This window comes from Nicotiana tabacum, chromosome 24 (assembly GCF_000715075.1).
Source record: "Nicotiana tabacum cultivar K326 chromosome 24, ASM71507v2, whole genome shotgun sequence".
Taxonomy (NCBI): domain Eukaryota; kingdom Viridiplantae; phylum Streptophyta; class Magnoliopsida; order Solanales; family Solanaceae; genus Nicotiana; species Nicotiana tabacum.
This window is the reverse complement of record NC_134103.1, coordinates 9,705,985-9,722,387: the sequence shown is the minus strand read 5'-3', so window position 1 is coordinate 9,722,387 and position 16,403 is coordinate 9,705,985. Positions and strand designations below refer to the sequence as shown.

The window sequence follows — 16,403 nt, the reverse complement described above, 5'->3', positions numbered from 1 at the left end:
CAAATCTATATTTCTCATAGGGTGATGGAAAATCATGTTCCCAACAAATTATATTGGTCAAAAGTTAAATTGAATCCTAATATATGAATATGTTAATCAGTTTATTTAACTTCAAGAAGATAGAAAATCTTATGATTTAACTCACATTTCTAATACTATTGTTATTGATACCAAAACCGCAAAAACGTATGTTACTGTCGTCATCCAGTATGTTACTGTCAGAGAAGATTTAATTTAGACCTCTCAGAGAAGATTTAATTTAGACCTCTCATCCAGTATGTTACTGGCAGAGTCGGAGCTAAGATTTAAGTTTTATGGGTTCAGTGTTAGCTCTAACGTTGTTTCAAGTAAGGTGTTTGTATTAGGCCCCCAAATTTTTGGGGCCTAATGTTTTAGAAATAATAAGTTTATAGGTACTTAAAAAAAAAAAAGTACTTTTCATACAAAAGTAGAGTTATTCTATAAAAGTTGCTCAAAGAAAAGAAGTTTTTCAAAATTATAATTGATAAAATCTTACTTGAGATTAACAATGTTATATTATCAATTGAAAAGGTTTAGAGAAAATCGATTATAAAAAAATTATTACTAATAACTTTGCGTCTCGAAAAGATAGAAAAATAGACTTCGAATAAAAATATATACCATAATTTTCTTTTAAAAATTTAGGCCTCACGTAAAATTTTGGCTTTAGGCCACATATGTGTTTGAGTCTCTGTTGTATGGGTTTAACGTTTACGATTTTTAGCATTGAACCCATTGTCTTTTTATAGTTATGGATTCAAATTGCTATATATTACAATATTAATAAATTTTTACATATAAATTTATGTCTTGTGTCAAAAGTATTGAGTTCAATTGAACCCGATGTCGATGCATTGCATCCGTCTCTGGTTACTGACTGTCACAAAAATTATTGGAAATATAAGTTCCATTAGTGAATCACCCAGAGTTCTTGAAAAATAGTCAGATGAAAGTCTATACATGCCGGGGGAACGTTCCCTTATAAGCAATGGCCTCTTTTTTTTTTCTTTTTTTTTTTTCTATAAAAACAAACACAATATTTTATTCATCTCCAAAAAAGTACATTGAGCTGAGGGAGTAGCAACATCTCCTCCCTAATTCATCTTGAAGTTAGACACACCTATCTTTTTATATTTTGAGATGAGGTAAATGCATTTGAGGTGCGAAGACAATAACATTGTGAAGTATACATAAATACTTCATCCTATACAAAAGTTACTTCTAGTACTAACTACCTTACTACTATACAAAAATATGATGATCATGGTGGTTGAAATGAAATGTTGCCTTTCTTCAATCTTGTCCTTCAAAGGAAGGGAAAGACCATCTATCCATGTTCATCAGGCCTCTAACTTGAGGAGGGAGTTCAGCAAATTCATGAAAAATTTTAGGATGAAAATTCAAGTTGGGGGTGTCAACTAAAATAAGAAAGATTAATGGGGCTGACTGCACTATAAATATGTGTGCCAGCAGCACCCAAAATGTCTAAGTATCACTACTAGAAATTCGGCAAAATCGACCAAGGTCGATCGACCAACTTTGGTCGGTCAAAAAACCGACCAAAATACCGACCAAAGTTGGTCGGTTTTTCAAAAAAAAAAAAATATTTACAAAACCAACCAACTTTGGTCGGTTTTCTTTGGCGCAAAAATACGGAAAACTATTTTTGAGTCCCGTGAAATTTATGTTTCAAGAAACCGACCAACTTTGGTCGGTTCTTCAATTAAAATAAATAAAAATTAATATTAAAAAAACCAACCAAAATTGGTCGGTTAATTCGGCCGGTCATTTAAAAAAATCGACCAACTTTGGTCGGTTATTTTCGTGCGAAAATATAATTAAAGAGTATAAATCAAATAAAAGAGAGTCTTAAAATAAAATGTACCAATGGTCTAGTGGTAGAATAGTATCCTGCCACAGTACAGACCCCGGTTCGATTCCCAGATGGTGAATCTTTTTATTACATAATTAAAATACCGACCAATTTTGGTCGATTTTTTTTTTGCAATATTTTTTTTTTTGAATTTAATTGATCGACCAAAGTTGGTCGGTAATTTCCGACCAACTTTGGTCGGTATGCCTTTCCGACCACAAAAATACCGTCCACACGTAAATGGTCGCATTTTGGTCGGATTTTGGCCATTACCGACCAACGTTAGTCGGTTTTTACCGGAAGGCGGAAGTACCTGGAGAGGGAAAACGGGCAGGATGTAGGCATAGGGTTGTCTATGTCAAGACTTGAGCATGAAAAATTATGTTCCAATGCCTTGTCAAAATCTGAGGGTCGAGGGCGATCTTCTTTAACTTAAAAAGGGGTTCCTAAGTGTGGTTCAAGGATGAAAACACCCGAAGGCTAAGAGTAATCTTGTGAAAAAATCTGAGGATCAAGGGTAATCTTCTGTGAGTGCATATCTTGAATTCTTCAAGTTCCTCAAGTTCTGTAGATATTCTCCAGGGAACTGTACACTGTCCATTCACACAATCAACAAGCCATTTGAAATCACTCTCAATATTGAATAATGGAAAGAATCCCTAGACTATTGAGAAGAAAAATAGTAATCCCACCTGTTAAATTAGAAAATTGCCTTATTAGAAAGCTGATGATGGGAAAGTAATGAGCTATGTTGCTTGGACGCTCCAAAATGGTGATGCACTTCTGTCGAATCCTCCTATTTAAATTTTTTGAGTAATTACAAACTAACTTTTGAGAATTTGGGTATTATACTAACGATTTATTCAACAAAATTTGTTTTAATTTGAAAAAGTCTCTTGGGTTTACGCCTCACTACAAAAATACACCTCAATGCCTGGATGAACGCCTCTTGAGACTTTCCCCCCACCATCACCTTGGGGAATATTTAGTGCGCCTCGTCTCAGGGCTCGCTCCAAAAACGCTTTTTAAAACACTATCGGTAATCTTATGTTTGCAAGCAAGGAGAAGAGTTATGACAATTTAAATAAATAATTAGGTGTTAATAAACTTTAGTTTGTGCTGGATGTACTATTTTTTTAATCAGATTTTCATGGAACTCTTGTCAAAAGATACAGCATCAAGCATCTTATTCCTTTTTTTTTTTGGCATTTTCTGAATGCCTTTCTATATTTCATAATATTCCTTCATATAAAGCACACCCAAAGGCAAATACAATCTTGCAAAGAAGAGTATAAATAATCTTTTTATATACAACTATTTGATATCCTAAATTTACTAGCTCGACTGTCACATCTTTCTTTCTTATCCTTGGCCTAAGAGTTCATCAACTCTTTTTGAAGATTTGAAAATGAGAATAAGCGAAAGGAGTTTTAAAATCTAAAGTGACAGAAAATAGAATTCAAAGGATTTTTATTTTTCGGAGTCGCCGCCTAGCATTGTTTTTTCTCTTTTATTTTAAGTGTGCTAGGTCACTTGATTTTATTTGAAAACTATTTATTATTCGAAAGAAAATTCATTTTAAATTTAAAAGATTCCTACTAGTGAGCTACCAAAATTCGAGTAAAGAGATTTAGTTGATTGAGGTAAGATAGGTACCTCTCAAGTCTGGTGTCAAACACGGTTGCTCACTTGGCGGTAAAATCTTACCCGCACAAGGTATTTATAGTTGCATAGGGTAAAATTGGTGTGAGCACCTAATTTTTGACCGTGCTTATATTTTTTTCACTCATCTCACCAATACATCAATTCTTACTCCACTTTTCTACTCATTCCCCACTCTTTGTCCCCCACACTTTGTCCCCCACACCTTGTCCCCACTCCATTTTTCCTTGTCCTCCATGCTTGTCCCCTACTCACAAACCCCATACCTTATTTTTAGCCATAAGGTATGACTAAGGTATGAAAAGCACAACCATGTAAAACCACTCCTGTCAACTCACTGCTTTGTCGTCGCCTCGCCGGATTTCCACCATTGTCGGCCAACACTTTTCCGCAGTGAAAATCAGCTCCTTTACCCCCAAAATCGACCACCATAAACACCCAAGAACAGCCACTAAACCACCTAAAAACATGACAACGGTCAAGGGGGAAAAAGAGAAAAGAGAGAAAACGGATATGTGGAATTAAAGAAAAAGAGCTTAGTCGCGGACCTCACCTGGGTCTTCTTCTCCAAGCTTTCTTCCTCAAAATCTCTTTCAATCATTTTGAACCATGAAAAGCACAGCCATGTAAAACCACTCCCGTCAACTCACTGCTTTGTCGTCGCCTCGCCGGATTTCCACCATCATCGGCTAACACTTTTCTGCAGTGAAAATCAACTCCTTTACCCCAAAATCGACCACCATAAACACTCAAGAACAGCCACTAAACAACCTAAAAACGTCACCCAAAAATGCTGTCAAAACCAGCCCCCTTTTTGTCCATAACGACCCCAAAACAGCTGCCGAATCAGCCTCAAATAAGCTTGAAATTGAGCTGAAAAACAACCCTCTTTCCTCACAAAACAACAATATTTTTGGTCGGGTTCGAGTCGAATTTTTCGACGAGCATTACCCGGCGAGTTTCGAGGTTCTGGCGGGGTCGCATTCAGATCCGGTTGTCATTCAATTTGTTCTGGCCAAAATTCTGATTCTGGGTTTGCCTTATTAATACAAAGGTTCATCTCCCTTTTCGATTTTGTTCTTCTTTCTAATGTTCTGGATCATTTTTGTATTGATTTAATTTGTGTGATATGGATAGACTTTTATTTTTTTAGTTTTCTGTGTTTGAACAATACGCTTTTGAGTATGTTTCCTCTTAGTTCATTCCTTTAATTTTCTTAGCAAATCATATGGTTAATCTCATTAATAACCCAATTTTTTCTTATCTATTTTGAGTAGTTTCCTTAGTAAGCAATTTGTCTTGTGAAGTGATGGTATGGGAGCTTTTAAGTTACAAGAGTTTTCTTCAATGAACTAATGAGCTCTCCAGTTCATTTTGCCTTGGTTCCAATTTAATTTTTTATCTTAGTGACTAATTTATAAAGCTGAAAATTAAAAGTTAGAAGGAATGTTAGCTTGGTTGAAGCTTATCACTGTAATTGGGCCTTGATTGTTATTGCCTCGTAAAAGAAATGGGCCAAACATAATTCCTACTAATAGGCCCAAAATGTGGAATGGATTCAAGATAGAATGTTAGTAATGTATTTAGTCGTAGATATCTTTAATAGTTTAGCAATACAATTGATCTTGTTAATAATTCATAAAATCTTTATAGTTATTATCGTGATTATGTACACGTTCGCGTGACATAATTATGATTTCTAAAAATAAATTAAGGTACTCGTTCGTGCAACTTTGGTCAAAATAACCTTAAATATAATAAAATATTATTAATTGCGTGAACATACACGTGACATGATTTTGGCACAATAAACAAAACGGATTTCGCACACGTGATTCGTTTCAAAGATAATTCCATATTTTAATATAAAAGCGGACAGATAAAACATGAGAACCAATAAATCATAGTTTACTTAAAATTAATTCAACACAAGTTGTAGTCAATAAAGTGACCGTGCTAGAACCACGGGACTCGGGAAATGCTTTACACCTTCTCCCCGGTCAACAGAATTCCTTACCCGACATTTATTTTCGCAGACCAATAATAATAGAGTCAAACCTTCCTTTGACTAGGGATTCAAATAAAAGGTGACTTGGAACACCTAAAAATCAATTCCAAGTGGCGACTCTGTAAATAAAATAATCCATATTCAAATTTGTCACTTTAATTAGAAAAACTCTTTAACCCACAATCCATAATACACATTATATTTTGTGGGGTAAAAAAGGGGTGTGACAGCTCTGGCGACTCTGCTGGGGAACTCAAGAATTTGGGCCTGTACATTAACTTTATTTGGCTTTATTAATTTTTGTATATATTGTGATTTATTTGGGACTAATGTGCTACTTGTCCACTTTTTACTGTCTTGATATTGTTGAACTGTACATATAAATTGTATCCTCTCTCGCATCCCACTGAGTCTTATGATAATTAGTTATGTTGTGTTTGCCTACCAGCATCACAAAATTTCTGTCTTGAGATAAAGCCAGTTAGCCTACCAGCTTCTGGTGAAGGATTTAGTCACAAATGTTTAGGCGGGAGAGTCGTTAGCTAGCCAGTGTTGTTCTACTACTGGTAATGCTTGACGCTCCTCGGTTCGGGTTGTCCGCCCGGGTAATCCAGGTCTAGATACCATCTCCTTTAGGATCTACAAACTTAGAAGAACAAGCCACAAGCAATGAATATCCCTAGCAGGCTACGCTTTATTTGCATCATGTGCATTTGACTTAGCAGCGCTCGACACAGGGGACGAGTTATGTTTTAGGATAGGCCTTGTTGAGACCATTATGCCATGTTATGTGCTACTTGTTGCATTATTTGGGAGGCTTGCATGTCGACCGACTTTAGCATAAATCAGTTGAACGAACAGAGAAAAAATGATGTGGTCTAGTGCATATAGTTTTTAAAGATTAATTTTCATTTTAAAAAAAAGAAAAAAAAAAGAAAAGAACATAGTCGATTTTAACCGAACTACACAGGTCTGATTCTCACCGGATGTGAGATACGTAGGCAAACCTCATCGGTTCCGGCCCCAATTTAAAAAAAAAACAATCAAAAATATTTTCCTTTTCCTTACCCTATTTACAATTCTTTCCTTAGAAAATCAAAAAACAAAATACTAAATCCAAAAATATTTTTTATAGTCCCACAGTTTAGCTTTTATTTATTTATTTATTTATTTATTTTTATTCTTTTATAGAGTCAAAACCCGAGAAATCGGAATTTTTGTGTGTCAATAATATATTTGATCAAAGCCTAACACTGTGTCTGGGTAGACAGGTATACCATGAGTGGGGAAAGAGGTAAGTCTGAAAAGAGGCCCAGATCAGAAGGGATACCAGATTTTCTGATTGTCGATCAGATATCACAGTTGTTGTGGGATTGGTGGAGAGACTTTAAGGAATATGAGCGAAACCAGATAAAGAAATACTCGGGACATTTGGTTCACATGATTACGATAAAGCTCAGGAGGGATGTGATTGAAGCTTTGATTCCGCACTGGGATCCTGAAAATAATGTGTTCCGTTTTACCGACTGTGAAATGACTCTGACCTTGGAGGAAATCGCCCATTTCCAGGGGTGGGACCGCAATCTTCGCCGCCAAAAGCCCATAGTACCAAAAAATATGAACGAGGGTAGGTTTCTGAAGCTTTTGAACATAAATTACGGACAATATGAAAGTCGAGGAGGCAAATGGGTGAAGTTGGGCTTTTTGTTATAGTTGTATGGCCTAGAATGCAATTTCGAAAGAAATGTGGGAAAATTGAAATCAAAGGAAGATAAGGAAACATGGAAGGTACATAGAAGGTTTGCATTTATGGTCACTTTTTTGGGGCGTGTAGTTTTTCCGGAAAGAGAGGGACGCATTGACATCTGCTTGGCAGGTGTAGTTGAGGCTATGACCTCAGAAGGGGGTGATTATACTTTGGTCCCTATGATTATTTCTTGCATTTTCGTGCTTTAACTAGATGTAAAATGGGCGCGCGAAACTTTGATGGTTGCAACATTTTGTTATAGATATGGTTTTTGGAGCATTTCTATCATCATCCTACGATCACTAATTTTAGTGAGCTATGGCCCAATCATACTTATGATCGCCAGAAAAGAATTGATGAACGGGACTTACCAGAAGGGATTGGCGCCTGGAAAGAACTACTTCTTACTCTGTCTGCCAAATGGATCACTTGGAACTACGATTGGTTCTCCTCTAAAGAGGTCATTTGTGAGTCTGCATACCATTCTTATTTGGTACTCATAGGATTGGATGGTGTTCAGTATTATGCTCCACTTCGGGTAATGTGCCAATTTGCACGACTACAGGAGGTGCCACCAACACGAGATATGAGCAAGTTCTGTTATGATTTTGGTAAAGATCAACCTCATGACGAAGAAGAAATTATGAAAATTTGGTATGCAAGTAAAGTCTCGGAGTTGAATGATATGGTAGAAGACCGAGATCGTTGAGAGGTGATCCCTGAATATATTACCTGGTTTCGTGACCCTTCGTCGCTTAGAGATGGGCCTGGAGGGTTCAATAGGAGGAGAAATGATCAAAGAGCTATAGAAAGGTTAAAAAAGGAATTGGTGCATGCCCGGATGACCATATCCAAATAACAAGCCCAACTACAAGCCGTAGTCGCTCAAATTCGTTTAAATATTGAGAAAGATTATGAATCTACCTTACGGGTCATGGATAAAGATCTAAAGCATGCTAAAAATGAGGCGGCCCGCTTAGAAGAAGAACTGGCAAGCACTATTGGTTTAGTTAGAAGAGTTGAGGCAAATAAAAATGCTGAGATACATAAGCTGCAAGAAGACTTGAGTATCGTTGAAGAGGATGCGCACCAACAACAATTGGAGTTTGATCAGCAGAGAGAGCGGTTTGAAAGAGAAAGGGCCTGTTGGATACACTCAAAGGGTCAGTTTCATGCACAATTGGAAGAAATAAAAAGTCATAAGGGAGGTCATCAGCATGCAGATTTTGAGGTAGAGCGGCGTCAGTGGATGATTGAGAGAGCTGTGCTAAACCGCCGTATTGAAGAATACGAGGGACGCGGGACTGAGATGGGTAACGCCCTCAACACCACCCAGATATGGTTGCAGAATTGTCACGTGAATATGGGGCAAGCTAGAGAGCAAGTACTTCAATTAGCAGAGAAAGCGGCATATATTCATGACGATCATCGTCATCTAAACAATGAGAAAGTTGGTCAACAGGCACGTGCCCTCGTTACACAATTGCCGGAAGTGTTTCAGAATTTGTACGAGATGTTGGGGGAGCGTGGAGGCCAAGGGATGCAGACCATTGATGATATAAGTTTAAGCAAGAATGCCACTGAAGATTACAGTTTTAGTGCAGTCAATTAGTTTTTAGTTTCATTTTTCATTTGTCGTATTTTTAATTTTATATTTATCGCATTTTCAGTCATACTTATGTCTTTAGAGTCAATTTGAATTAAAAAAAATCAAAATTGTTATTATTTCGCCCTGAACTACGTAATGATCTGATTCATGCGGCGACATGATACGTAGGCAACCCACAAAAGGTTCGATCAAAATATTTTTCAATGATTCTAAGATGAGGGATCAAAATGAGGCGTGAGTGAAAAGAAAACAAACGTCAATAAGAAGCTACCTCATAAGCCGGAATGAAACATGAAGCCTCCAAAAGCATGTTAGAAATAGTGACAATGAAAGGAGCATGACACATTATGTGTGATTAATATCTATAAAATGCTTAACCCTAACACGTTTGCTGTCTCTTATCTAGTAAGCTTAAGGTGGTTGGTTTGTGGTGAAACTGGCAACACACCATTACTTCACTAGATCTAAGGGATCAATAGTAATGGCCAACGATGATGAGATCGAGTTGATCAGTGACAACCCCCAAGGTCAATCAGTTGAACAAGAGTCGGAGGAAATAAGAAAATTGAGACAGCAATTGTCTGATATGTATCAAGCTTGGGTGTCTGGTCAGCCTCCACCCCGTGGTCCCTCAGAGGGAACTTCCACCGTACCCCTGGCTACTCAACTACCGCCCCATGCAACGAGCGACCACATCCTACCACCAGGGTATGTGCCAAACTACAGCCTCCACGTTGCTCCCGGTACCTCTAATGTGAGACCTCCAGTCGCACCGGTCAGGAACACTCCTCTAGTCGTGTCTGGCGCACCGGCATACACAATCTCGCCTCCACATCCTGTGATGAGGCCAATCAACGAGCCACCATCTCATGCTTATAATGGCCAATACTACTCTTCAAACATGTCTTTCGGGGTCTCGGCTCCATATAATCTGACTCCTCAGTACGAGTCACCAGTGGAAAATGAAAAGCCTGCCAAGACGGTTGAGCCGGATGAGATGGCCAGGAAAATGAAAAGTCTTGAACAGAACATAAAGAACATACGTGGACTAGGGGGTCACAAAAGTATTTTGTTCAGTGATTTATGCATGTTCCCTCACATCCATTTTCCACCAGGGTTCAAGACCCCAAAATTCGAGAAATATGATGGACACGGCGACCCTATCGCCCATTTGAAAAGGTACTGCAACCAGCTGAGGGGTGCAGGTGGAAAAGAAGAATTGCTGATGGCTTATTTTGGAGAAAGTGTTGTGGGGGTAGCCTCCGAATGGTTCATTGACCAAGATATCTCTCACTGGCATGTTTGGGACGACATGGCCCAAGCCTTTGTCAAACAATTTCAATACAACATAGATATTGCGCCGGATCGCAATTCCCTGTCCAATATGAAGAAAAAGCCGACTGAAAGCTTTAGGGAGTATGCAATCAAGTGGAGGGAGCAAGCAGCTAGAGTTAAGCCACCCATGGATAACCACGAGTTGATCACTGTTTTTTTGGAGGCCCAAGAGCCTGATTACTTTCAGAACATGATGTCCGCAATGGGTAGACCTTTTGCGGAAGCGATCAAAATAGGAGAAATGGTTGAAAATGGCCTCAAGACTGGTAGAATTGTAAGTCAAGCTGCTCTCAAAGCACCACCCAAGCTATCCAAAATGGGTCGGGAAGTTTGGCAAATAGAAAGAAGAGAGATGAAGGGTCCATGATGACTTCGGGATCCAGGGAAGTTCAAAGAGGGGCATCACACCCTTATGTACAAGTTCAGCAGGGGCAATCTAGCTACCTTCAACATTATTAATCCCCCCAATTCCTCAATACTCTGTGGGACCACCACAATATACAGTATTTAATGCTCAATCATATGCTCGCCCTCCCAATCAACAGGTACGGGCACCAGATCCAAGATTACCCCAACCTCAGCAGCAAAACTTTTGGGCACCGTACAATACTCGTCCTAGGCAGGATTATGGTCGGAGCAGAGGCCGGTGGAAAAATTTACTCCATTGGCGGAATCATACTCTAGTCTGTTCTAGAAATTTAAGCAGATAGGCGTGATTGGACCCATCGCACCCCACCATATGCATCCCGATTCACATGGCGGAATATCATTCAGGTGCTTCGGGGCATAGCACTGATGACTGTTGGACCCTGAAAAGAGCCATAGAAAAACTCATTGTTGAAAAATTGATTGTAGTCACGAATGGAGAGGACCCTCCTAATGTGACCAATAACTCATTGCCAGTACACAATGATGTTCATTTTGTGGGAATGATTGGCCAAGATCATGAATACAAGCCGGTTAGTCGAGCAGAAATGACAGTGGTAACGATTCAAGAGGGAACCAAACTGGAAGTAAGTCCAAGCCTAGATGCACCGTTGATTGTGAAAGGCGCCCAGAGCTCAGAAAGGGCAACTTTATTTGTTCCAAAAATCTTGAGGTTGGATGTTCGCTCCAATGTTCCAACCCCAAAGTTATACGTCCTTGGAGGTCACCCCATCACAAAGGAGAATCAGGGTGGTACGACGGGTATAATAGAGACGATCATAATCAGGCCTGCCACACAACCCCGTGCAACAAATACGAAAACCATCCCTTGGAACTACAACAAAACTGTAGTAACCTACAAAGGCAAGGAAATCATAGAAGAAGTAGGGGAAACTGGAGGTTTGACTCGATCAGGAAAGTGTTACTCTCCAGAAGAGTTGAGGAAGGCTAAGAAAATCAGAGAACGCCAAATGCCAATAAAGAAATCGGGCACCGAAGAAGAGGCGGAGGAGTTTTTGAAAAAGATGAAAGTTCAGGATTACTCAATCATTGACCAGCTGAGAAGGACTCCTGCCCAAATCTCTCTGTTATCTTTTGCTCATACACTCAGGAGAGCATGCCCGTGTACTAATCAAAATCCTGAACGAGGCATATGTCTCAGAGAATACCACCGTGAATCAATTAGAGAAGATGGCCAATAGATTTTTTGAGGTGAACAGAATTTCCTTTACTGATGATGAACTTCCTGAGGAGGGAGCCGGTCACAATAGGGCTTTGCACTTGATTGTCAAATGTGAGGGGCATTATGTGAAGCGAGTCATGGTTGATGGAGGCTCGAGTGTAGATGTATGCCCTCTTTCTACCTTGCAAAGCATGAAGATCAATACAGATAGGATCTGACCCAGCAATGTTCGCATCCGGGCTTTTGATGGCTCAACGAGAGATACCATTGGGGAGATCAACCTCACCATGACGATTGGGCCTGTTGATTTTGAAATTGTCTTCCAAGTAGTGGACATGGAAACTTCTTATAACTTTCTTCTTGGAAGGCCATGGATCCATACGGCCCGAGCTGTGCCATCCACCTTGCATCAGATGCTCAAATTCAAGCATGACATGCAAGAAATTATTGTTCACGGAGAAGACGAGTCATCCATTTATAAAGACCCGTTAGTCCCATGTATTGAGGCCAAGGAAGGATGCAAGTCTATTGTCTATCAGGCTTTAGAAGTAGTTGTTGTGGACCATGTTGAGGCACATCTGTAATGGTGGCTGCACTTAAGATGAGACAAGGTTATGAGCCAGGAAAAGGTTTGGGGGCATCATTGCAAGAAATTTCAGAACCCATTTCTCCGTTCAGTAACAGGGGTACTTTTGGTTTAGGCTTCAGGACAAAAAATGCAGATGAAGACAAAGCCAAGCACCGCAAAAAGCACGGGTGGGTCTTGCAGCAACCTATCCCTCACATTTTCTACACTTTTGTCGAGCCACGATTCAAACATGGTCAAAATTCCTCGGCGCATGCAAACATTGATGAAATTTTCCATGGCCTCAGGCAAATATTTTCTGAAGTGAATATGATCCAGGCGGGTGAAGGCACTAGTTGTGCCGATATGCAACTAATTGGCCCAGAAACCATGCTCAATAACTAGGAAGCAACTCCTCTCCCCACAAGGAAAGAGTCTTGGTAGTTGACTTTTGCAGCTTCTTTCTTTTGTACTTTGGGTTACTTTCAGGGTTGTAATCCAAATATCTTAGTATGATTGTTTTATTTTGACGTTAACCCTTCTATCCTTTCAAATTCAATGAAATGCAGTTCAGTTTCGTATTAAATTTTGTATCTTTTCCTTTTCCTAATTCCTGCCATTTTATTTCCATTTCAGTTTTGTTAATGTCGGCTTTAATAACATGACATGCATGCGGAATTCACGCCAAGATCTCAAAAAGCTGTCTAATTTCGAAATAATGCATCAAGAGGTCGAATATGATGAAGATAAGGTTTTTGATGAAATAAAAAGAGAGTTGGAACAATTTGAAAACAAGCCTAGGCCCAACCTCAATGAAACTGAGCCAATTAATATCGGAGGTCATGAAGAAGTCAAAGAAACAAAGATAAGCATTCACACTGAACAAAAAACCAGAGATGCCTTGATTCAACTTTTATTTGAGTATAGAGATGTGTTTGCTTGGTCTTATGATGATATGCCGGGTTTAAGCGCCGATTTAGTTGTCCATAAGCTTCCTACGTATCTTGATTTTCCACCAGTCCAACAGAAGCAACATAAATTTAAAACGGACATGAGTGATAAAATCAAAGAGGAAAGAATGAAGCAATTGAGCGCCAATGTTGTCAGAGCCGTACGATACACCACCTGGGTGGAAAATGTTGTGCACGTGCCAAAGAAAGATGGAAAAACTAAAGTCTGTGTTGAATACAGAGACCTGAACAAAGCAAGTCCGAAGGATAATTTTCCTTTGCCGAACATCCATATTCTTGTAGATAATTGCGCAAAGCATGAGATACAGTAATTCGTGGATTGCTATGCTGGGTATCACCAGATTCTAATGGATGAGGGTGATGCAGAAAATACTGTTTTCACCACTCCATGGGGTACCTATTGTTACAGGGTCATGCCATTCGGTTTAAAGAATGTAGGGGCAACTTACATGAGGGCTATGACCACCATTTTTCACGACATGATGCACAAAGAGATTGAAGTATATGTCGATGATGTCATCATAAAATCAAAGAAACAGGCTGATCACGTGAATGATTTGAAAAAGTTCTTCGAACGGCTTCGAAGTTATGACCTTAAGCTTAATCTAGCCAAATGTGCATTTGGGGTTCCATATGGGAAACTCCTCGGTTTTATAGTCAGTCGGAGAGGCATCGATTTGGATCCATCTAAGATAAAGTCCATTCGAGATCTGCCACCCCCGAAGAACAAAAAGGAGGTCATGAGTTTGCTCGGAAGGTTGAACTACATCAGTAGGTTCATTGCTCAGCTCACAACCACGTGCGAGCCCATCTTTAAGTTGCTGAAAAAGGATGCTGCAATCAAGTGGACGGACGATTTCCAAAATGCTTTTGACAAGATCAAAGATTATCTATCAAAACCCCTTGTACTGGTCCCACCTGAACCTGGTAGGCCTTTATTTTTATATCTATCAGTGATGGATAATTCCTTTGGATGCGTTCTGGGGCAACATGATGCAACAGGCAAAAAGGAACAAGCAGTATATTATTTGAGCAAGAAGTTCACCAATTATGAGGTTAAGTACACCTTTTTAGAAAGGACATGTTGTGCCTTGACTTGGGTCGCTCAGAAGTTGAGACATTATCTTTTGGCCTATACTACTTACCTCATATCCAGAATAGATCCTCTGAAGTATATCTTCCAAAAGCCAATGCCCACCGGCAGGCTCGCAAAGTGGAAAATCCTGCTCACAGAGTTCGACATCGTCTATGTCACTCGCATCGCGATGAAAGCACAGGCTTTGGCCGATCATTTGGCAGAGAATCCAGTTGATGATGAGTACAAGCCACTTACCACATACTTCCCAGATGAAGAGGTCAACTCAATAGAGGAAGTAGTTCCAGACGACAACCCTCTATGGAAAATGTATTTTGATGGAGCTGTCAATATCAAAGAAGTTGGGATCGAGGGAATCCTCATCTCACCAATTCGACAGTATTACCCTGCAACAGCCCGACTTCGGTTCTTTTGTACCAATAATACGGCAGAATACGAAGCCTGTATCATGGGTTTGAAAATGGCCCTCGATCTGGATGTGTATGAACTATTGGTTATGGGAGATTCTGACTTGCTTATCCGGCAAGCCCAAGGCGAATGGGAGACTCGATATATCAAGCTTATTCCGTACAGACAATGTGTACACGATTTGAGAAAAAGATTCAAATCCATCGAGTTCAGTTACATTCCCAGGTTTCACAACGAGCTAGCGGATGCTTTGGCTACTTTAGCCTCGATGCTCCCTTATCCGGGAAACACCCATATCAATCCACTAGAAATCCAAGTTCGGAATCAACACGGTTACTGCAATAAAATTGAGACAGAACCAAATGGCGAACCATGGTATCATGACATAAAACGATTCCTGAAAATGAGAGAATACCCAGAGCATGCCAAGGGAGATCAAAAAAGAACTATAAGGCAGCTCGCCAGCGGTTTCTTCCTGAATGGGGAAATTTTGTACAAACGGACCCCAGATTTGAACTTGTTGAGATGCGTAGATGCCACCGAAGCTGAGCGGATCATGAGTGAAGTGCATTCGGGGGTATGCGGACCTCACATGAATGGATATATTTTGGCGAAGAAGATTCTACAGGCAGGGTATTATTGGCTTACAATGGAGCGAGATTGCTTCAGTTTTGTTCGCAAGTGTCACCAATGCCAGATTCATGGTGACGTGATTCACTCGCCACCTTCGAAGTTGCATCCCATGTCCTTTACTTGGCCTTTCGTTGCTTGGAGAATGAATGTTATTGGGCCAATTGAGCCAAAGGCTTCAAATGGGCATAGATTCGTTTTGGTTGCAATTGATTACTTCACCAAGTGGGTGGAGGCCGTCACTTTCAAAGCGGTCACCAAGAAAGCAGTGGTAGACTTTGTTCATTCCAACATCATCTGCCGCTTTGGTATCCCAAATACCATTATCACTGACAATGCAGCCAATCTCAATAGTCATTTGATGAAGGAGGTATGCGAGCAATTTAAAATTATGCATCGCCATTCTACCCCTTACAATCCAAAAGCCAATGGAGCCATTGAAGCGGATAACAAGAACATCAAGAAGATTCTTAGGAAAATAATCCAAGGTTCGAGACAATGGCATGAAAAGTTTCCTTTTGCTCTTTTGGGATACCGCACGACTGCTTGCATATATGTTGGTGAAACTCCTTATCTGTTGGTATATGGGACGGATGTTGTAATACTAGCTGAAGTCGAAATTCCCTCTTTTCGAATCATTGTGGAGTCGGAGATTGAAGATGCAGAATGAGTAAATACCCGATTAGAACAACTAATGTTGATTGATGAAAAATGGCTAGCAGCAGTGTGCTTTGGCCAGTTATACCAGCACAGAATGGCACGCACTTACAACAATAAAGTGCGTCCAAGGCACTTCGAGGTAGGCCAACTCGTTCTGAAACGCGTTCTTCCACACCAAGTAGAAGCTAAAGGAAAGTTCGCCCCAAACT

General features: G+C 39.8%; 1 protein-coding gene across 2 annotated transcripts; it reads left to right on the top strand.

Moving 5' to 3' along the window:
• Nucleotides 1–2,220: 2,220 nt before the first annotated feature.
• Nucleotides 2,221–12,322, top strand: LOC142178539 (uncharacterized). Of its 2 annotated transcripts, none has more exons than XM_075248274.1 (2): nt 2,221–4,610; nt 6,836–12,322. In XM_075248274.1, the coding sequence occupies exon 2, from the start codon at nt 9,402–9,404 to the stop codon at nt 10,620–10,622; it is 1,221 nt and encodes a 406-aa protein (XP_075104375.1). In that variant the 5' UTR covers nt 2,221–4,610; nt 6,836–9,401; the 3' UTR covers nt 10,623–12,322. Both variants share the same exon structure in this region, with proteins under 2 accessions (XP_075104375.1, XP_075104376.1).
• Nucleotides 12,323–16,403: the final 4,081 nt, after the last annotated feature.